At 44.2% G+C, this 23,527-nt stretch overlaps 1 protein-coding gene across 1 annotated transcript in view; it reads right to left on the minus strand.

The window, feature by feature from the left end:
* Positions 1–23,527, minus strand: part of UBAC2 (UBA domain containing 2) — a 117,115-nt gene that overhangs the window by 39,946 nt on the left and 53,642 nt on the right. The window contains exons 5-6 of the mRNA XM_015415096.1: positions 18,313–18,436; positions 15,398–15,445 (exon numbers count right to left, since the gene is read on the minus strand). Coding sequence (XP_015270582.1) covers positions 15,398–15,445; positions 18,313–18,436 — 172 coding nt within the window. The remainder of the gene's footprint in view (positions 1–15,397; positions 15,446–18,312; positions 18,437–23,527) is intronic.

The following is a 23,527-nucleotide window of genomic DNA, read 5'->3' on the forward strand; positions in this document are numbered from 1 at the left end:
CAACTAAATCGCCACCGCACTCTCAAGTAATTTGCCCAAATAGGGCAAATTGTAGACCAGCCAATAGTTGGCCAATTCGGCCGGGTCCAAAGATGATTTTTTCAAAAGAGGGCGGACCATCGCTTCCTTGAGTGCCCCCGGGAACAGTCCCTCGGCGAAGGACTTGTTGATAATGTCCCTGAAGGCACCTCGCAGCCCCTCGCGGCCAGCTTTTATGAGCCATGAAGGGCACGGGTCAAGGCTGCACGTGGTTGGGCGTACTGCTGAGAGCGATCCGTCGACTTCCTCAAGACTGAGTGGACTGAAATAATCCAGAATAGAACCATAAGACATGCATGGGGCCTCGAGTTCGCTCACTGTCTCAACTGTGGTGGAGCAGCAGGACTTCATCAGCAAAACAGCTCGTGAAAGCCTCGCAGCCGATATCCAATTCCCTAACATTTGGTCTGCCCTGTGGCAGCTCTGTTAATGACCGAATAGTTCTAAAGAATTGTTTTATGACATATTTCATTACAAAGAGAAGAGCTGTTGAGGTTCACAGTTCAGTGGAAGAACACGTGCTTCATCCTGCAGAAGGTCCGAGGTTCAATCCCAGGTACCTCCAGTTACAGGATCAGTCAGCAGGTGATATGAAAGACCTCTCCTCGGATAGACACATCCAGTCAAAGCAGATAATACTACCAGATCAATGGTCTGACTGCAACATGCAGTTTCACGTGCTCATGTGTCTGACTCCTTGTGTATTTGTCAGAGTGTGGTTTGAAGCCATGCCAAAACATGGTGAAAATTAAATCACTTTGTCTTCCACATAAAGGAAGCTACATCTGTCAAAGGATGTCAAGGAAGACGGTTTCCCAACATCTGTCCAAATAATTAGTGTCTGTCTTTGTTTCAGAACTAAAATGAAAGCCTTTAATTTTCCTTCCCATTCTTCTAAAAATATCAGCTATCAGCCAGCTACTGAAAAACAAACAAACAACGTTCCCCCACAGCAAAAAAAAAAGGGGAGGTGGGAGGGAGAAGTGTTATCCTAATATGGTGAAAATTATAAACACCTTGAAATAAGTTGCTTGAAATAGAGTTTTATTTGCAGCTCAGTGAAGAAAACAGCATAAAAGTTAAAAAGGAAACTAAGTAAGAGGTAAGTATGAAGAGGTAAATTTTCACTCTTCTGCTGCTGGCTTTTGCCCATACTTATGGACAATTAATAAGAATCCTGGATACCCAGTAGCGGAACCTCATTCACTCCCAGTCTCTTGTCCACAACAGGAAAAGACTGGCATCTAACCATCTGCTGGATTATGTATTTTGTGACTTGAGGTGTATGACCTTGAATGATCTTGGAGACTGAATGTCACGCCGATTTGGGTAAAAGCTAACAAAAGTTTATAAGACAGATCCAGGTGGGGCAGCTGTGTTGGTCTGAAGCAGCAGAACAAATTTTGAGTCCAGTGGCACCTTTAAGACCAACTTAGCTTGTTATTTGTTGGAATTGCAAGTTGCTGACACTTCAGTCATTATGGAGTTAAATGTTGTTTGTTAGGAAACAGGATGTTGCGTTACATAATGTATTCTATGGCGGGAAAGGTTGTGGGGGGTGTTTTTCCTAAACTTTTGTATTGGTCAACTAACAACTTGTTTGTGGAAATGCTTTGATCTAGCATTCATGTATTCAGAAGGTTTATGGCCCTTTGTGTGAACCAAAGAGGAAGTTCTCTTCTAGAAGCCAAGACAGTTAGAAAGATGTCGCTTCCTTCTTTTATCCAAAGTACCTTACCCATGTTTTATTTTGTTTTATAGTAAAGATATTTTTTCTTTTACTAAGTTGTGGCTCTTGTGTTTGCAATACACCCATCGACCCTGAATCAAAGAATCCCAACATTATTGCTGTTTAGTCTTTGCATATGTCAAAACACCTTCATTAAGTTGTAAGCTAATTTGCTGTTCACCTACATAGAGGCACCTGCCTATATAGGTGAACTCTTAACTTCCACTTCAATGTATCTGAAGAAGTGTGCGTGCACACGAAAGCTCACACCTTGAATAAACTTTTGTTGGTCTTAAGATGCCACTGGACTCAAAATTTGTTCAGAAGTTTAAAAGGTTCATAAAAGATTCACACAGACAAAAGCTTACTGCTTTCAAAGGTCTGGATTTCATATTCCTCTAAGTTAGGACAGCCAGTGTGGCATACTACTTAGAATGCAGGACTAGAATCCGGGAGACCCAAGTTTGAACCTCCACTCCGCCAGGGAAGCTCATGGGGTGACCTGAGACCAGTCACTCTCTTCTCAGTCTAACCTCCTTTACAGGGTTGTTGTTCTGAGGATAAAATGGAAGAGGAGGGAAGAACAATGTGGCAAGGTGCTTTGGGTCATCGTTTGGGGGGGGGACCAAGGTATAAATATCTAAGGAGCCAACAACTGAATGCTTCTGAGACAGACAGCCCCGAAAGAAAGTGATACGTAGCCCCTAGTTCCAAATTCACAGGCAAGGGAATGTGGTAGAGTGGCACCTGTGGCAATGAGACCCGAAAACAGGGATGGGGGGGAGAAAGGGATTGGGCTATTAGCTCCTCCCCTTCTCAATGGGGCTCCATCAAAACCAGCTGGTTGTGTGTGGGTGTGGATGTGTGATGTGCCATCAAGCCCCTTCTGACTTATGGTGACCTTACGAATTAATGCTCTCCAAGTCTGTCCTATCATTAACAGACTTGCTCAGGTCTTGCAAACTGAAGGCCGTGCTTTCCTTCATTGAGTCCATCCATCTCATGTTGGGTCTTCCTCTTTTCCTGCTGCCTTCAACTTTTCCTAGCATTATTATCCTTTCCCATGAGTCTTGTCTTCTCATGATGTGACCAAAGTACGACAGCCTCAACCAGGGCTTTTTTTTTGTAGAAGAAGCCCAGCAGGAACTCATTAGTATAACAGGCCACACCCACCAGCACAAACTTATTAGCATATTAGGTCACACCCCTGTGCCTTCCCTTGGCTTGGCGTGCGCGCCCGGCGCCGCACGAGCTACACAGGCTGGGGAAGGCATGGGGATCCTTCCAGGCCCCCCCTGGCCAGCCCGCCTCAGAGTCACTGGGGGGGTCGCTCTCCAGGCCTTCCCTTTGTAGCCACACACTCAGAGGTTTTGGCTGTAGTGGGCGTGGCCAACTCTGAAGCCAGCCGGAACTCCGTTCCTGTGCGTTCCTGCCCGAAAATAGCCCTGGCCTCAACTGTGGGAGAAGTTTCTGTGGCTATGTAAGCACAGGGCACTTAAAGGAGTGCACGCAAATCTTCAGGGAGTTAGAGGATCCTGGGGTAGGAAAGCCTTGTGTTTCCCTCTAGGCAGGGCACCCCGCTGCCTCTGAGAAAGTAAAAAATAACCACTATAACAAGCGTGATATAATCACGAAAAGTCAATTCAATTTTTCAAGAGTTTGATAAATATCAATACATTTCTGTGAAATCAAATGGACACACATATCCTTCACAATAAGAGTAATCCAATGACATAATCCTCTTTTCTACTGTAGGAGTCTGCCTGAGAAGAGGATTATGCTATTGGATTATTCCTGTTGTGAAGGATATGTATGTCCATGTGATTTCACAGAAATGTATTGGATATTTACAGGGGTCATTTCGTAGAAAAAGAGCTAGGGGAACTCATTAGCATAACTCATTAGCATATGCCACACCCCCTGACATCAGGGGCCCGGCGGTGGACCTGCAAGGCCAGCGGGAGTGCGAGGAAGCCCCGCAAAGGCCCTCCCTGGCCCCAGGCAGGCAGGGGTGGGGAGAGGCGGGGAGGCGGGGAGGAAGCAACTTACCCTCCCTCTTCTCCTCCCTCCTCCTGGCTGAATGAGGGCTGGAAGCAGGGCGGCCGGAAGCAGGAGGCGGGGCTTCGTCATGTGCCCCGCCCCCCTGCACCTCACCCGGGGGAACTGCGTTCCCCCGCGTTCCCCCCGAAATGACCTCTGGATATTTATTAAACGCTTGGAGAACTGAATTGACTTTTCGTAATTATATCACGGTTGTTACTGTTTATTTTTCATTTGCCAGTCCAGTGCTCTCTCTGGCCACTGTGCCTCCAAGAAAGAAGCAACACTGGTGTGGGGTAAGACCCAGTGGATGGGATCAAAAGCGACGAAGCTCTAAGAAGGAAAAGGCAGAGACAGCCACATTTTCTTCTCCTCAGGTAACTGGGACCTAAGATGGCAGCCACTGTTTCCTCTGTGAGCAGAAGGAGAGCATATGTGCAACTGTGTGCTTGTAACTGCATGTGCTCACCTGTGGAACAGACAGTTGGTGCTGGGCAACGCGGTTCAGAAAACAGCTTAGGTTAGGTGAAAGTTCAAGAGATTAGATACCACCGATTTTAAATCATCTCACATCAAAAATTTATATAAACAGAGATTGGAAGTGGTACTTATCAAGGGAAGGAACAAGCTCCTCCAAAACAGATTATATGAAATAAAAATACTGCGTCTTTGCAAGTATTTCGTCTACTTAACTCCATTTATACCTTGGCCACAGGGGGCCTAAAGTGGCATACATTGTCCTTTCCTCCACCTTGTCTTCACAGCAACCCTGTGAAGTAAGTTAGGCTGAGGGTGTGTGACTGGCCCAAGGTCACCCAGCAAGCTTCCGTGGCACAACGGGCAATTGAACATAGCCCCCCCCCCGATCCTACTTCAGCACTCTAACCGCTATACTACACTGGCTTTTTAAGAGCGACAGAATGCATCAGTGCTACCACCACACTAAAAGTCTCTCTCTTGTAACACAGAATTCAATAAATACATATACATTAAATATACCTCGGCAGCAATCCTAAGCAGGTCTGTTCAGAAGTAAGTCCCATTTTAGGGGGCTTACTCCCAGGAAAGTACTCTCAGGATTGCAGCCCTTGTGTGACTACAGAATGTTGTAAACGTTCTGCCCTAACTTGGTACGTTTCATTAGTTGGTACCAACATGAATTTAGCTCCTGCTCTGTTGTAGGTATGACGAAGCCTGCCATGACATTGTCCTTCAAACCTGAAGCCTGCAAGACAGCAACAATGAGACATGTGAGCTGAGTGCCAACGAGAGGTTCTATTTTTGGAGCATTGTTTGCATTTACTGATGCGTATGAATTGGGTATATTATTGTAAAGAGCTGGTTATATATAACTTGTAAGGGGAAGTAGACAGAGGGGAAGAAATCAAGCCTACTTTCCAGGTTGAACTGAATAATGATGGCGACAGAAAACTATTCATGATCACAGACCTCATCCTAAGCCCACCTATTTCGTTCAAAGCTTGTATCTTATTCAGTTGGTACTTTCCCTCATGGGGATAATTTAGCAGCAGCACTGTTTCAAGACATACGCTGGAAAGACAACTTCCAATTAAAAAGGTCACAATGGTTGAATATTAGGACTTCTCCTTGCTTCAGCAAATCGAAAGCTGCTTATCCTATTCTGAGGGGTGGGGAAAAGGAATGTTCTTTCTTCTTTATCAGACTCTGCCATCAATTGTTGAGGTTAGGAAGGAGAAAGTTATACATAAAACTAGGGAGCAGCTTCAGCTCTTGAGTGTTTTGCTATAAAGAGAGACAATTTTCAATAATTGATTTGTACAAGGGACTTTTACATTTACACACGTTGAAAAGGGGGTTAACTGTGTGGAAGGAATGACTGTGCAAAACCACAAAGGTTCTTCACATTTTAATTTTTTTTGTACTTTGGTCTTGTGGGAGTTTGGCTATGAAACTTTGTCCCCCCCCCAGTATTTCTTCTTCTCTCAGCAGTTGAACAGATGATTTGATATATAGAAAAGTGGGGTACTATTCCTAAAAACATTTAAAAATAGCAGTTACAGAAGAAATATCTCTTTTTCTTTTGACTTGCAACATTATAGACTTCAGGCACTACCTAGTTCAGGTGAAACACTTCTTAATCACAATGTTTCTATTGACAGAAGATGTAAGCATCTGGGTAAATGTCTCCCACTAATACCAGTAGGACTTAACTTTGGTTTGATCATACCCTAAACATATGGTCTACTCTTGCTAGGGCTGCCAAGTGGGGGCGAGTGGCGGGTAAACCCCCGCTTCGGAGGCCCGATTCCCGCCGCCGTGGAATCGGGCCCCGGGGGGAACTCTGCCCCCCGAAGCACAGCGTGGCTGCGTGACCAGAGGTGACGCAACCACGTCAATCACGTTGGGGGCGTGGCCCCGATCATCGGAGGGAAAACTCTATGGTTTTCCCTCTGACGATCGGAGCCACGCCTTCAACGTGATCGATGTCGCACGCATCGACGGACAGCTCCCGGAGCCTGGCAAGGCTCCCCCGCCGGTAAGAAATATTGACTTGGCAACCCTAACTCTTGCACAGATTTCTGCACTTAATGCATACGTAAAAGTTCACAAAACCTTCTTGTAGTTTGATGTTGGTCAATGTATGCAAAATTCCTTTCTAAAAGCATCTCTGCACAAAATCATTGATCACACTCTTGGAAACTGGAAGTCCTAATATTATATTCTGAAATCTCCAAAATGAACACTAGCAATTAAGCATGATATGTCATAATTATTGTAAAGAAAAATGGTTCCTTGCTTTTGCTCTGTGTAACATAATCTTTAGTTCAAGCCACAAGAGGCCTACAGAAACCTTCCCAGAGATAGTTAGAGACAGATAGAGATGATGTGACCTTGCCAGCAAGACAGTTGCAGCTGTGGGTGCTAGAGAGTACCACTTTACTTTGGTCTTCCAATTAGTGCATTCCAAGCAACTGACTATGGGCCTTACACCTGTGGGAAAATCTGTGCCACCGGCGTACTTTTCTACCATGTCTCAGGCAGAAGTAAAAGTTCAGTTTTCAGGCTGCATTACCATTTTGCTTTCCTCCAAAATGCTTCCTTCCTTTGTCCTACTAATGCCAATGCATTTCAGTCAACATAGGAATTATTTCTCTTCCCTTCCTTTTATATAGATGAACGCCTCTAGTTATAAACTACATGAAAAACAGAAAGAGACAAATGGATCGAGCAATATTCAGCATGCCATTCACTCCTACTGGATAGATCCAGGTGGGGTAGCCGTGTTGGTCTGAAGCAGAACAAATTTGGAGTCCAGTGGCACCTTTAAGACCAACAAAGGTTTATTCAAGGTATGAGCATGTATTTGAAAAAGTGTGTGCGCACACGAAAGCTCATACCTTGAATAAATCTTTGTTGGCCTTAAAGGTGCCCCACTGGACTCTAAATTTACTCCTACTGGAAACAGCAAAACACAGTTATTTTTTGCTGTGAAGACATGGCTTGCCTGCTGCCCCAGACAGTGGAGTGGTCAGACATGGATCTGAGGAGGGAGTAGTGCGATAAGGGCCTGTGTTCAGAATGCACTGAAATGTACTCCACTTCACCCAGAACTCTTTACAATATAAAATTCTTTGTTCTGCAAATATCCCACCCATCATACGGACAAGCATTTCAGTAGTATCTAAATAACGTGCAGAAGGAAATAGCTACAAGGTTGGAGACGGAAATAGCCATCATGATCCAGTGGGGACACACATGCATACTGTCTGCATAAGTGCCCAACTATTTTGAAGTACCGTATTTTCCGGCGTATAAGAGTTTTGAAGTATTTCTTCCACATCAGCTTTTTCCATGGAATCTAAGCTACACTTCACAGATCCAAGTTTTGAGAGAAAAGAAGATTTGAGAGATTAGTGCAAGAGCTGTAAAGAAGAAGAAGAAGAAGAGATTGGATTTATACCCCGCCCTTCACTTGGCGTCTCAGAGCGGCTTACAAACTCCTTTCCCTTCCCCTCCCCACAACAGACACCCTGTGAGGTGGGTGGGGCTGAGAGAAGCTTTTTCCATAGAATCTAAGCTACACTTCACAGATCCAAGTTCTGAGAGAAAAGCAGTTTTGAGAGATTAGTGCAAGAGCTGTCAAGGGAAACTGCCACAAGTACAGGGATGCTATTTTCTCCAAATGTTGCTCCCTTTGAGTCAAAACCTCGGATGCTTACACGTATAACCCATGCATGGCCAGTAACTGTCGTCTGCTACTTTTTCCAAGTAGCCAGACAAGATATCTCAGAATGAAAGATTATGTATCTATGCAACTATCTATATGATTGCATGCTAACAGTGGCTGCAGACAGAACCACAGTAACGAATGTACCCAAGAAAAGGCACGAACGTGCATATCTGACCATTTGCCCACACAGTACACTGACTCAGTAATGCCTCTTATAGAAATATAGCTTACAAATGAAAACTCCTCCCTCCGCGTGGGCATTTTTAGTTGATATAAAGGGATGATAAGTGTAACTACAGTTACTGCTATCTATGGCAGATCACTGATTTCCTTTGCTTTTAAAAAACCTCAAAATAAGCAGTTTTCATTTGCAAAGAGTTTCTTTTACTACAAAGCACGGTGTATCAGAAATGCTGAGAAAACTCACAACTGCTATAAAGCCTCTTTCGATTACTGGGGGGGAAATCGAAACGCGTGCAAAAACTTCATAGGTCCCAAAAGTTGTAACCTCTTGCCTCTGTGGCCCTTATTGGTCTTCTGTTCCAAAAAAAGAAAGTAACTGGCTAGAGAAGTCTGAATGTAGCCGTTGCACAAGAGAACCTGGCAATACTCGAAACTGTATCTTTAAAAACAGTCTATGACACTGATCATATGATCAGTTCTTCACCGACCAGAAAAAGGAAAATCTCTCATGTGAACTGGAAAATATTTCCTATATCCAAAGACTAACGTGTTAGAGTCACTCTGAGGGGATTTCCAGATGACAGGGGTTTTTTGTTTGTTTCGCTCAATGAACGTGCTGCTATTGCAGAGGATCCAGACAGACACCCAGTGAGCCGAGTCGCTGTAGGGGAAATGGTTTCTTCACACTCCCAAGTGCAGTACTGATCATGCTCAGGAATTCATAGCCACCATGACAACCAGGGTGTGAGGAGTCCAACACATGAAAAAGGACATATGTTGGACCTTCTTTTCTGCACCAAGTGGCTCGCCAGTGATCTGATTAAGGGGCTGTAGGTTCAGCCCTTGTTATGGTGGTCAGATCACTATCTTCTGAAGGCACAGCCGAGCTTTCTACACCTACCCTGCAGGGGCGGGAGACTGATTTGGACTGTCCTCCCCTTTGGAGAATAATGGATCCTGTTGGTTTCCAGGTGGCTCTGGGAGATTTTGAGAGCCTCCTCAGTGAATCTGGGGAGGCCATTGTAGCTTCATGGAAAGATGGCCTGGCTGGAGCCACAAACAGGGCTGCTCCTTGGCATCCTCTTCTATACTTCCAATACGCCCCCCTGACTCTGTGGTCTACCAGGGAGCTGGAGGATCTGAAGTAGACTGACAGACAGCTAGAACCACACTGGTAGAAGACTCGTGATCAATCAGGCAGACGTCAGCATAGAGCCCATTTCCAGCCCTATGAGGTGTCAGTATTGGCAGCGAAGAAGACTTTCTTCTCCACCACTATTGTGTCCACAGAATCTCATCCAGTTCTACTGTTTAAGATGGTTCATGACTTGGTAACATTTAAGTCTGTCAGCCAGTGATCTTAGTTTGGAACCCAACTGTGATGTTTTTCTGACAAAATCTCTCATTCATTCCAACTTGAAGAAGAAGAAGAAGAAGAGAAGAGGTTGGATTTATACCCCGCCCTTCACTTGGAGTTTCAGAGCAGCTTACAAAGTCCTTTCCCTGCCCCTCCCCACAACAGACACCCTGTGAGGTGGGTGGGGCTGAGAGAACTCTGACACAAACTGTTCTTTTTCAAGGATAGCTGTGCCAGAGCTTGTGACTGACCCAAGGTCACATCAGCAGGTGCAAGCGGAAGAGTGGGGAATCAAACCTGGTTCTCCCAGATTAGAGTCTGCACACTTAACCACTACACCAAACTGGCTCTCTTGGAGGCCAAGTCGGGAGCAGATCCAGCTCCCGAGGCACCTGCCTGGCTTGTTTTTTCTTTTTATAGACAGGTTCAGATCTTGCCTATGGATGCTGCAGGATCCTTGGGAGTGTGAGAGCTACCACTTCCACCAGGGCTGACTATCTGTTTGGGGGGAAAACATTTTGGCGGGCTCACACAGAGCCCGCCCCACTCTGCTCTATTTGAACAGCAGCATTCTGCGTGGGTCAGGCCACATGATTTTTGCGGGTCCCAGCAGAAACAACCTACTACTGCACAGTCTTCACTTGGCCTCAGCCCTCATTCACACAGCTCTCACTCTTTGGTCCTCTTTTGGATCTTCGGTCTTTGGCTAAGCTTGTTTAGTAGTTGGTAAAATAAGTTATTATTTGATTGTATATAACAGTGGAGGAAGGTAGGGACTGCTGTGCAGAGGAAGGTAATGGCCAGGGCTATTTTTGGGCAGGAACGCACAGGAACGGAGTTCCGGCTGGCTCCTGAGTTGGCCACGCCCAGCAGGAACTCATTAGCATAATAGGCCACACCCAACAGCAGAAACTCATTAGGACTGGCTACATTAGGGGTGTGTGGCCTAACATGCAAAGGAGTTCCTGCTACAAGAAAAGGCCCCGGGTTTTAACAACAAACAAGGTAAACAGAATAAGAAGCAAAAGGTGGGTGTGGCTGGATGACCACACTTCTGGGAACATGGGGGGGGGGGCCTCATATGCTAATGAGCTGTGCTGTTGGGTGTGGCCAATTATGCTAATGAGTTCCTGCTGGGCTTTTTCTACAAAAAAAGCCCTGGTAATGGCAAACCACCTCTGTTCATCTGTCGCCTTGAAAACCCTACTGGGAGAACTTCATGGGGCTGCCGTGAGTTAGTTGCGACTCGATGGCACACTTTACTATCTTAGAAAACTTCATTAATGCATCCATTTCTTAAAAGAAAACACAGCCCAAACATCAATAAAAAATTCTGAAAATGCGTAACTGGTAAGCACTTAAAAGTTCGTTCTTATCAATTGTTAAATTGCACCAAAAGTCATTCATTTCCCCACTGAAATTTGTTCTAACAGAGTATGGAGTGCATTTGATCACCCTCCCTCTATGAAAACCGGCACACCTCAGTATACAAAGGGAAAAAAGTTTGTACTTGATGTTTTTGTGCTGACTCTGAACTCTCCCATCTATTCAGTTACAATTGCAGGAATATGGAGCTCTCATAATTGTACAGAATTACAGAAATAATTTTAAACAGTTTGAGATACTGTTTCTGATCTACTGTATGTGTGCTTTGCACAGTGCATTTTGAGATGCCCTAAACCAGGGGTGGCCAAACTGCGGAGCGGGAGCCGCATGTGGCTCCTGGCAGGGTCGCTGGGGAAGCGAAGAAGAAGCATGCCTCACCGATTGGTCTTCCCTTCCCCAGCCAGTGTTCCCCTCCCTGGGTAGGCTTAAGATGGAGGGGAGAAGAGAAAGAAAGCAAGTTAACTTTAAATGCATTCTCAAAAACCCTGCCAGCTTGGAGAAGACATTTGTCTCTTTAAATCCCCTCTCCAAGCCAAGCCAACTGGTGGGGGGGTGGCTTGGAGGACATATTTAAAATTAAAGTTGCTTTCTTTCCACCTCTCCCTCCCCATTTATTTGCTTTCTTTCCACCTCTCTCTCTGTCTCTCTCTCTTTTCCCCTTCCTCCCTCCTTCCCCCATCTATTTGCTTTCTCTCCACCTTCTTTCTCTTTCTCCCTTTCTTTCATTCTCTCTCTTCCTTCCTTCCTTCCTCTCCCTCTCATCTATTTGCTTTCTTTGTTTGTTTCTCTCTCTTTCTTTCCACCTCTTTCTTTCTACCTTTCTTTCTTTCTTTCTTTCTTTCTTTCTCTTTCTTTCTTTCTTTCTTTCTTTCTTTCTTTCTTTCTTTCTCTCTCTCTTTCCTGTCCATCCCTCCATCTATTTGCTTTCTTTCCATCTCTTTTTCTCTCTTTCATCCTTCCTTCCCCCTCCCTCCTCCATCTATTTGCTTTCTCTGTTTCTCTCCCTCACTCTTACTTTCCACCTCTTTCATGCTTTCTTTCCACCTCTCTCTCTTTTAGACAAATAAATATCATTATCAGTATCTGTTTTTACCCCTTTTGTTTTTATTTTTGGCAGTCTCATTTAATGTTAATAAAAAGCAAATCTGCATATTTTCAATAAAAACACGTGTGCAATATTTGTTCATGTCTTGCGGCTCTCAAACATCTGATGTTTATTCTATGTGGTTCTCACGTTAAGAATTACGTTATCTGAAAAAGTGTGCATGTACACAAAAGCTCATACCTTGAATAAACCTTTGTTGAAGGTGCCACAGGACTCTAAATTTGTTCTTGCGTTAAACAAGTTTGGCCACCCTTGCCCTAAACTATCTACTGCCCGTTACAGAAGTATCTCTCTCAAATGAAAAGCCTCTTTAGCATTCTGAAAAGCCTAGAATCTTGACTGTGTCACCAGCTGTCAAGACTCAGAAGAATCTGTACATCAGCAGAACGGCTGTTTCTGTGGGTTGAAATCTTTACTATCAAATAACCCCTGATTCTGCTGCAACACCTTCCTCCTTTTCCTCCTGGGGGGAAGAATTTCAAACTTTTCATTAACTGTTAGAGGAGTAGAAGAAATCCCAGTATAACTATCCACAGATCCCCAGTATCTTATGGTAAATCTCGGTGTTGATTTTTAATTGCCTTAGACCACTCTGGGAACCTATATTTCCTGAAAAGTGGGCCATTCATATTTAATAAAACAAGGTTTTTTTGCCTTTTCATTAATATTTTGGTGGATTCTACCTTAAAAAAATCAGTGTAAATACAGAATTATAGAAAGAGAAGGGGGGACCCACAAGGACTTGTGGAAGGGGGAAAATCCCATTCCTTTCTCTGCTGGCTCCCCCATCCTTCAGTCTTGCTCTGCCTAATCTAAGTAAAACAGTCACAAAACTGAAGGCCCCAGCAGAACAGAGGAGACTAGTTTTGCAGCTGTGCATCACTTTTAGAGTTGCACAGCAAGGGAGTATAGTGGAATGAAAGGGAACAAGCCCCCCCCCCATCACAAAATGAGTGTGTGCACCTGTGTGTGTGTTAGGATGAGAGAATTCTGTTACTGATCAATCATCATAAGCAGTACTGGACAACAGCTTTAGCTATGCATAGCCCCTTTTCAAATTCCATTCACAAAAGCAACAAATGCCGAGGCATTAGGAGTGCATTTTCTAAAGTACCAAGTTTAAGTGCTAAAAAGCAAAGGTGTGTTTCATACGGGTGGGTGGATGGGGGAACCTGATGGGAAAAAGTTTTTTAAATTTACAGTAAATTCAGGATGCCTTTTGTTGGGAATACATTAACCATTACCAGTGATGCTCACTCAGTGGCTCGGGAGCCACAGGTGACTCTATGACATGCTCTGTGGCTCTTCTAAGCACTGTTCTAGCATAGTGGATAAGGCCAATGCCCAGTGGAGCTTGTGGCTGGCAGGTGCTTCCCACCTTGAAACAGCTGCTTCAGGAAGGAGTGGAGGATAGATAAGCTGCAAGCCTCCCTCAGTTGCAACCCCCCCGCTAGGGATGGGCCTGTGCTCCACCAGCCCCCTTCTTCTCTGCAGCCTCTGCACTCTCATCCTACTGTCTGGACAGCTGCCCAGAGGACAGCAAGTTGGCTGAAGAGAAACCGTCGCCGCAAGCCACCCAGTGAAAGAGCAGGCTGGCTGCTATGGGGTGGGGTGGTTTCCCTCCCCTTTCTTCACAGCCACTTTGCTCTCCTTTGGGAGTTTTGGTAATCTCACTCTCTTGCCTGAGCTGCTGTAACTCATGCTGAGGAGAGAGTAAGAAGTTAGAGAGAGGGGAACAGGGGGACACAGGATCCCCTCTGCAGGAGCCTGTTCTGCTTGTGAACACACTTCCAGGGCTCTTTTTGTAGATAAAGCGCAGCAGGAACTCATTAGCATAATAGGCCACACCCAACAGCAGAAACTCATTAGCATCCCCATGTTACCAGAAGTGTGCTCATCCAGCCACACCCACCTTTTGCTTCTTATTCTGCTTACCTTGTTTGTTGTCAAAACCCAGGGCTTTTTTTGTAGCAGGAACTCCTTTGCATGTTAGGCCACACACCCCTAATGTAGCCAGTCCTAATGAGTTCCTGCTGTTGGGTGTTGCCTATTATGCTAATGAGCTCCTGCTGGGCGTGGCCAACTTGGGAGCCAGCCGGAACTCCGTTCCTGTATGTTCCTGCCCAAAAATAGCCCTGCTTTTGACATTGCTGATTGGCTCAGAAACAGGTTTCTTTAGCAGAAAGCCTGAGCACCATTTACTTCCCTCAGTGCCTTTATGCACTCTCCCTGGCAGGAGGCAGAGTAGCCTTGGCCATCTCACTCTCGAATGAGCGGGGGGGGGAGGGGCTTTTGCTATGGAAAGAGCAAGGAAGGCTTTGATGCAGTCAGCAGGCTCTTCCCTTCATAATGCCCGTAATGTCCCAGCAAACCGGTAGTACATAACATTCCTTCTCTCTTCTAAAACGCACAAAAAGTGTCCTCCAATGAGTCAAAACCAGTGATCCCCAACGTGGTGCCCACCAGTGTGGTTCCTGGTACCCCCTTCCTTATCCCCCAAATCATCTTTTCCCCAAAGCAAAGAGCCTTGCTCCATCTCACTGGAGCAGGAGACGCTCCGGAACCTTGACTTATGATGACATCATTCATCAATTTGCCACAGCTGAAGGAGGATATATTTTTTTTGCTTGATGCAATGAGGGTAATGAACATTTTATGTTTGAAGATTGGCTTTTTTATTTGAATACGTTGGTCAATATTAGGTAATTTGTTTGATGACTTTATGGTGTGTGTTTTTTTAAAAAAATGTAATACATAGGAGCTTCACTCCTTCCTGTACAGTGCAACTTTGCAGAGTTCACAGGATGCTGAAGTCAATTGGCTGAGAAGGGTGCAATTCTGTTTAGCACTGCGCTGCTAGATCCTGCCGTTTGTTATGGCAAAGTGGAAGATATGTCATTGTTGCTTAGCACACATGTTTTGCATACTTCACTATATTCATAACTATCACCTTTGTTTTAATTCATAGCTGCATTTGTAAATCACTCTGCTGCCAATTTTGTTGGTATTAGAATAGAAATGGAGGGGGGACCTAGACCAGGCACAGATAGTTGGGCTGATAGTTCTGATAGTTAGACAAAACTAGAAAAGCACAGATGCCGGGGGGAGAATTTTGTAAATGCTGAGAATAGACAAGTGCACATGAATTAGTATGATGTAGGGCAGATGGTTCTAATAAGTCAAAGATGTATGTACCATCAATTTATTTTCTGGTTACCAACTTCAGCTGAATATATGTGGGTTGCACTTGGCTGAAGTTATAAATAATAGAACAGAAAAGTACATATTTTGAAACATAACATATTGAAGAGATCCTCAATCATAAATACACATAAGTACACTTACCAGCCCACTTAAAGCAACAATCCAGATATAGGACCCTGAAGTCAAAAGCTAGAAAACAAAAGTGCACAATTTAAAATAGAAATTAGATTACATAACTCTTTATACCCCCATGCAAGAAATATATCTCAGTTGCCACTTCAGATGGTATTTATAAAAACTAATTTTGTTCTATTCTGCTTTTGGAAGTTAGACCTTATTAGATGGCTTTCAGTTGGTCCACTGAGTTACATCTTGATTAAATTTTCTACTGATGGAGGGGGCAGAGATTTTCACCAGTTCCTCCCTCCTGCTGCAGACTTCCAATTTGTCCCTCATATTGTGCTGGGGGGAGGTCCCTGTCCTGGGGAAATTGGTGGGGTACAGTGGGAGGAGGGAAGCAAGAACCGCTCCCAGAAATGCCTTCCATTAAGGCACGCTATCATAAGGATCCAGTCTGCTGTGTTGGCTGCTGCTTGTTTATGTTAATTTTGTGATTTAAATGTGTTTTTCACATTATCATTCATACCACTTTGGGAAGGAATAGCTGAAAAGCAGTTTAGAAATCTGGTAAAGTAAAGTAAATAATAGATATCACTAAAAATTTGGTAGATCTGCAAGAAAAAAAAGCACCTAATCAAACGGATACAAAACAAATAGCAAATCCAAGGTGTGCTCATGCAAAAGATCCTGAATTGACAATAAGATTTACAAAATAAATTACAGGAGTCTGGGGACAGGCACTACACAGACAGGGTTTATCCTAATTTGTTGAGAATAGTTTATTGCTGTGTTGTACAGTGCAATACATTTGATGCAATACATCGTCCAGAAAGCACTTTAAGAAAAGGAGACATCCTCCACTAGTAAGCAGTAATGCTGTAACTTCCTTCATTAGCTAACTATCTACTCAAGGACGGGTGTTTTACATGAACAGGGAAAGATCTGAAGCAGCCGAGGAGTGACTCACAAAGACAATCTATTCAGAAACTAGTTTAACAAAACAAATGCAAAGAGATAAATATAAAAGTCTCCATTCTTTAAAAACAATGGGTAAAAGCTTTTAAAAGAAAGAAGTGCAGGAAAATACATATGAAGCTGCAGAAAGATGAAACATTGATGGGCTACTTAACCCAAGGAGGGCAGCATTAAGAGCCAAAAAAACATTATCTTAAGCACGGCAAGGAGAAAGACATGAGCAATAGTCTGAAACTGGCATATTCATTCCAAAAATCCCCCAGTGAACATGCTTTAGATATGTATGCTAGCAATTTTGGATGAATTTTTTTTCATGCTTGCAAACAGAAAAGCATACATGGAATGAACTTCTTATACTTTTGCACACTAGTATTAAACTTGCAAATGTTTTCCAATAAAAATTCCAAAAAGATTCAGTCTTTCTAGAACTTTTACTGGATAACAATTTCCAGGCTCAGTCAACATTTTGTACTGGGCAATCAGTGACATTTGCTAACTGAATTCCGGCAAACAATATCAATGTGTGCACTATGTAGGTCAGTTTCTTCCCCAGCAAATGAAAAACACTTTCAGATTGTAAACCACATGATCTAGCTAGGTATCTGCTGCTGACAGACGGGACGTACTTAAAATGAAGCCTCTAACGGCACTCTTATCAGCTTGCCATGATAAGAGGGGAGAGGAAAGTAAGAGCAAATTACCTAAAGATAAATATCTAGCAACACCCGCTGGTAATTATCACCAGAGTATTAGAAAGAAAGTGATGAACCAAAACAACAGACGTTACAGAATATGTACCAGAATATGTACAGTATTTTCTCTGGCTGAAAAGAATGGCTCTGTCAGGACCAGGGGTGGCCACCCTTCCAGAACGGGAAGATGAGCTTTCTAACTCAAAAGAATCTGGAATCCAGTAAGCATGTTCTGTTGACTATGAAAAGGCAGAGAGATGATCAGGCTTCTAGTATAGGGTTGCCAAGTCGTTGCAGTCGCCGCAGCGGGGGACTCCGTCCCGGGTGGCGACTAGAGCGTGCGCGCACGTCACGTCACCCAGAAGTGACGTTAGGACGCTGGGCACGCTGGGAGCGAGGCCATGACCCTCGGAGGGAAAACCATAGAGTTTTCCCTCCGATGGTCGTGGCCCCGCCCCCAGCGTGCTCGGCATCCTAACGTCACTTTCTGGTGATGCGCATGTCAGGGCGGGGTTCCCCCGGGGCCCGAATCCGCCAGTGGCGGATAATCTTATTCTAGGTCCCAGTCTCAAACCACAACAGTTGCATTAGGAAATCACTGGCAGCCTCCAGTTCTGTAGGGTGATTTATTTAAAAACAGTTCTTTATCTTTAAACTACAGAGAGGATCATCTCACCCAAATCAATAAAATTCCCACTCAGTGAACAACTACAGACACGAAGAAAGTGGACTTCCCCACTGCAAACCATGGAAAGGCAACACATCATGGGCACTTACTGAGTGCATTCTTCCATAGCTTTCAACATACTGGGGAATGCTCCCTTTAAGCTGTGGAGTCTTGTGAGCAAAAATTCTACTTTGTGAGCTACTGACATTAAAGTTGTGAGCTAGTGATTTGTCTACTGCATAAATTAGATTGCTCTGTAGCCATCTTTCCTGAGCTAAGACAAAAATGTGTGAGCTGGAGGCTAAAAAACTATGAGTTAGCTCACACTAACTCAGTTTAGAGGAACCCTGGGAGACACATACAGTTCTGGATGACTGTAGGGAACTCCGTTTGCAGAATTAGCGTCCCTCTCTTACCGCAGAACACACTACAGCCTTCACTGAAATTTCCCATTTCAAATATCTGTCCTACATTTTTAGGACTAAATATCTGGACAGAGAATATTTAACATACTGCAGTAATTCAAAACGGTGTACACAAATGCAAGGTGCAGCAGCACTGTTAAGTAAATGAAAATCCAAACCCCCCCAAACATACTGTACCTGCAAACCCAATATATAGACCAGTGTCTTGTTTGTGATGGAAAACTGGCCTAGAATTTGTGTCACTTGCACTCTTGGAATGGAGCAATAAAATGGTATAAAAAGAGCAAATATAGGGCCCAAGCTGTTGAGAAAGAAAACACAATAAAAAGTGGTGTCAATAGAATTATTATGAAAGATCTCTCTCTCTCTTTCTCTACACAGAAATGAATTCTGAACAATTCAACATTTCTTATCATTGTTAAAAACATTAAACACAGTGCCAAGGTATTTACTCCAGAATTTTAGGACTCACAAGAGGCTTCTTTTTTCAAATTAACATTAGAAATATGCTTGAAACAGGCACATCATGTTGAAAACCTAGAGGGCCCTTGACTGCTTCCTACTTGCCATACCCATGAAGTTTGTATTTGCCAGGCAAAGAACGACAGAGACAAAGTCTGGAGAACCACCCTCAGCCCTCACTTGGTACCCACCCATCCAGTGTAAGATAGATGGCTGTAGGATGGAGACAAGAGGTTTCCCTTCGCCATTCCACAGATACTTAGACACAGCCTAGGTGGTATATGTGGTAAACATTTCTGATCCCAGAAAACAGGCGCAGCACACAAAGCCTCAGCGTTTCTCCAAGTGGCTCACCATTTTGGTTTTTCAATAACTGACTGCAACAAGTGTTTCAGTAGTGCCATCAACCTCATAAGGCAAATGCTCAAAACATCTTCCTCACGGTTCCAAGTATTAAAGCCTTGCATAATCAAGTTACATCACTTATGCTATCCTGAATTCTCAAAGAGCACCCTTGTTACCTCCCTAATCATCTTCTTAAACTGAGTCAGTGTTGTCAACATTCACTGAGCTTTCAGGGTTTAGCAATGCCTATTTCTTGTTAAGTAATATTCAGGGCTCTTTTTGTAGAAAAAGCCCAGCAGGAACTCATTAGCATAATAGGCCACACCCAACAGCAGGAACTCATTAGCATATTGGGGCACACTCCTTACAGCACCGCTCATTAGCACCCCTATGTTACCAGAAGTGTGGTCATCCAGCCACACCCACCTTTTGCTTCTTATTCTGTTTACCTTGTTTGTGGTCAAAACCCAGGGCTTTTTTGTAGCAGGAATTCCTTTGCATGTTAGGCCACACACCCCTAATGTAGCCAGTCCTAATGAGTTTCTGCTGTTGGGTGTGGCCTATTATGCTAATGAGTTCCTGCTGGGCGTGGCCAACTTGGGAGCCAGCCGGAACTCCATTCCTGTGCGTTCCTGCCCAAAAATAGCCCTGAATATGTTTATTGGAGATATGGAGGACTGCAACAAAGCTGCTAGATGGAAAACAACTAGTCCTTATGTGGGATACTCTGTTATTTTGCCTAGTGAAGGGAATTAGGCTTGGTCTACAAATGAAACAAAAAAGGACCCTGCAAAGCGCTCTCCCAGATGAGGTCCATCTAGTGCAACATGCTGTTTTCATCAGTGGACAGAGAGGCTTCCAGGAAACCCACAAGGAGGAATGAAAGCCCTCCCCCATTGTTTACAGTCCAGTCACCAGTATTCACTGGTATTCACTGGAAACATAGAGGTTTCTAACAGATGTTGGCAGACCTCACCTCCTTTGACAGCTTGTCAAAGCAAACTGTGCATGTTAATTATAACTTAATTTCCCCCCTCTGCTGTGATTCTATTGCCACTCAATTTAATTAGGTGGAACTGTTATGGTGTGAAAAATTTTTCTCCACCACTTTTCCCTGAATTATGAATACATTCTATAAACCTCTATATCTAAAAAAACAACCATAACACGTTTGCCTTTCCTTCTGGAGAAAGGGCTGCGCTGCCAATCATCTTGGTCACAATTTTTTTTACCTTTTACCACCCTATAATATTACTTTTGATTGTCTATCTCTCCCAACATCAGCCACTTTACAAAGTTGTTGCGAGGACTAAATGAGGATGAAAGAACCATATCTGCTGTCCTGAACTGCTTGGATAAAAATGCACTAGATAGACAGCAAGGTGCCTAGACCTGTGCACAGTAGTCTCTTTTGCACATAGCCAAAATGTCCCTGCAGCTCCTTGAATCAAAATCTCTCCTTGTGTCATTACTATATGCACTGAGAGGCCACAGCTCTACCCATCTAACTAGCCCCAAAAATGTATTTACTGGTAGTGACTTGGTTGGTTCTCCTGGACCTCTCCGTGGTTTTTGATACCATCAGTCAAGGACTCCTTCTGGACTGCCTATCCGCACTGTGATTGGGAGGCACCATTAAGTGATGGTTCCGGTCCTATCTGGAGGGTAAATTTCAGAAGGAGTTGCTGGGAGATTGCTGTTCAGCCCCTTGGCCTTTGGGGTCCCATAAGGTTCCATCTTGTCCCCTATGCTCTTTAACATCTACATGAAACCACTGGGTGGGGTCCAATGTTCCCAATAAGCTGTGGAGTCTTGTGAGCAAAAATTCTACTTTGTGAGCTACTGGCATTAAAGTTGTGAGCCAGCGATTTGGGTGCTGCATAAATCAGTTTGCTCTGGAGCCCTCCTTCCTGAGCGAAGGCAAAAATGTGTGAGCCGAAGGCTAAAGAACTGTGAGCCAGCTCACACTAACTCAGCTTAGAGGGAACACTGATGGGGCCATCCAGAAATATGGGCTGGGTTGTCACCAATACGTGGATGACACTCAGTTCTGTCTTGCACTTCCAGCTAATCTCAGGGAGCCTGCAGAAACCTTGAACCAGTGCCCGGAGGCAGTTTTGGAGTGGATGCCAGGTAATACACTGAAGCTTAATAATGACAAGACAAAAGTGCTACTGGTGAGTGGAAGGTCTACCTGGGATTTAAGGAGTCACCCATTCTGGGTGGGGTTGCACTCCCCTTGAAAGAACCGGTCTGTAGTCTGGGAGTGCTCCTGGACCCAGGCCTACTGCTGGATAAGCAGGTGACAGCTGTAGCCAAGAGTATCTTTTACCAGCTTTGGCAGCTTAGCCAGCTGCAGCCTTTCCCCGCCAGAAAAGTTCTGGCCATTGTGGTAAAGTACCCTGGTTACACCCAGATTAGATTACTGCAAAGTGCTGTGTGTGGGGCTGCCCTTGAAAAGTGTTCAGAAACTTCACTTGGTAAAGAATGCTGCAGACAGGATGTTGACGGGAGTGGGCTGTAAGGGCCGTATCACTTCAGCCTTGGCCCACTGACACCGGCTTCCGATTTATTTCTGGGCACAATTCAAAGTGCTGATTTTGACCTTCAAAGCCCCATATGGTTTGGGACCAAAAAGACCTGAAGACTGCATAATCCCTTATGAACCTGCCCAACCATTACAATTCCTGCTTTACAGCCCCCCCCCCCTTTCTGAGATTAGGCAGGTAGCAACCTGGGAGAGGGCCTTCTCAATTGTGTCGCCAAAGCTCTGGAACTGCCTCCCAAGGGAGATTCGTCTGTTGCCTTCTGTTGCCATCTTCTGCCAGCGAGTGAAGACTTTCTGGTTTCGCTTGGCATTCCCTTAATGATCCCTCCTTCCTAACCAATGTTTTTTGTTTTATATGTCTTTTAACTGTTTTATATGTATTTTACCGTTTTAAAAGACTTTAAAAAGTTGTTTTAATGAGGTATGTTGCAGGGATTATATTACTGGTTTTATAAGGTGTTTTGTCATGTATATTTAAAATTGTTAGCCAACTTGGTGGGCTTTGTAAGAGCAGAAAGGTAGTGTGACGTGCTTGCTTATAGGGAGACGGTTTTACCTTTAAACACTCATGGAGTACATAAACTTGGTAGTTTTCTGCTGCCACCAGGAATTAAAATTCCAATTCTCTCTCTTTTGGTCATATGACCCAGGGTCTGGGCACTTCAGAGGACTATGTGGCCCTGAGGAAGTACTGTACTGATTTCTGGGATGTTTTTAAAACAAAAATTGATTTATTTAATAAATAACAAAATAGGTTTCTGGTTAATTTGAACTGTTACTGGAAAAAAAGAATGAACTGGTAAATATAACTGGCTAAACTTGGTGTTACAAACAGTCTCTCGGACTTCACTCTGACAGGCTTATACACTCAGTATATCCTCTCTCTCTTTGTCTTAGGCACACAAGATAAAACATTTGTCTAACCACACAGTTAGACACAACTTGTTTCTTTGCCATATAGACTCTCTCACAAAACTTTTAGAGTCATACAGACTCTCTTCAAGGCTCTTCCACACTTCTTCTCTCAAAACACACACACAGATTCCACTCAGAACATCTCCTCCCACACTCTCAGTCATCAGCCAATCAAATCACACTTAGCTCCCTCTATCACTCCTCTTACATTACTGCAGTCAAAAAACATTTAAAGATACACACACACACACACCAAAACATGGAATCATTACAGGTGGGATATACGTTTTGTAAAAAAATAACATAAGGCACAAGCACTGACTCTTCCTCCACAGTAACTACCAGTCCATCCAGACAGTATACAACATACACAAGCTTTGCACCAGGCAGGCAAATCGTGCTCAACACAATCTCTGTTCTAAAGTAGCAAAATCTCCATTGCCAGGACAGCCCATTCCCGCTGCTCCTCCCATCACCAGAGGCAAATCCTCTGCACTGGAGGATATCAGTTCACCACCTGAGAAATTGGTCTCTTCTAAAGGACCATTAGTGGATGCTCTCCAGCCCCCAAGACCCCCATACTGTGCAAGAAAAGCAGAATTGTCAGAATAAGAGTGGGATCACTCCATCACACTTCTGAAGGTCTCACAAAGATCTAGTCTTCTTAAGGTCATCACCGTAACCTCATATGGACAAACTTGTTCTCTAAGAGCAAGGCGATCATCTCACTGACCCACAATTTCTAACAAGCAGGGGTCTTTTCATAGAAAAAGAGCTGCAGGAGCTCATTAGCATATGGCATGCTAATGAGCGACTAGGCTATTAGCATATGCCACACCCCCTAACATCACCGGAAGTGATGTTGGAAGAGGAAGCACAGGGGGGGAGGCATCTTCAAAAGCCTCCCCTTCCCTTCCCCAGCTGGCCTGTTGAGGGGGGGGAGTGAAGACAGAAGGGGTTTAAAGTAGAGTTTAAACTAGAGTTGGGCCACAGTAGAGTTTAAACTAGAGTTAAAGTAGAGTTTAAACTAGGGTTGGGCCACAGAAGGAGGAAAGAGGGAAGGAAAGAGAGAGAGTAGAGAGAAGGAAAGAGGGAAAGAAAGAGAAGGAAAGAAGGGAAAGA

Source organism: Gekko japonicus, unplaced genomic scaffold (assembly GCF_001447785.1).
Source record: "Gekko japonicus isolate JY-2015 unplaced genomic scaffold, Gekko_japonicus_V1.1 scaffold52, whole genome shotgun sequence".
NCBI lineage: Eukaryota > Metazoa > Chordata > Lepidosauria > Squamata > Gekkonidae > Gekko > Gekko japonicus.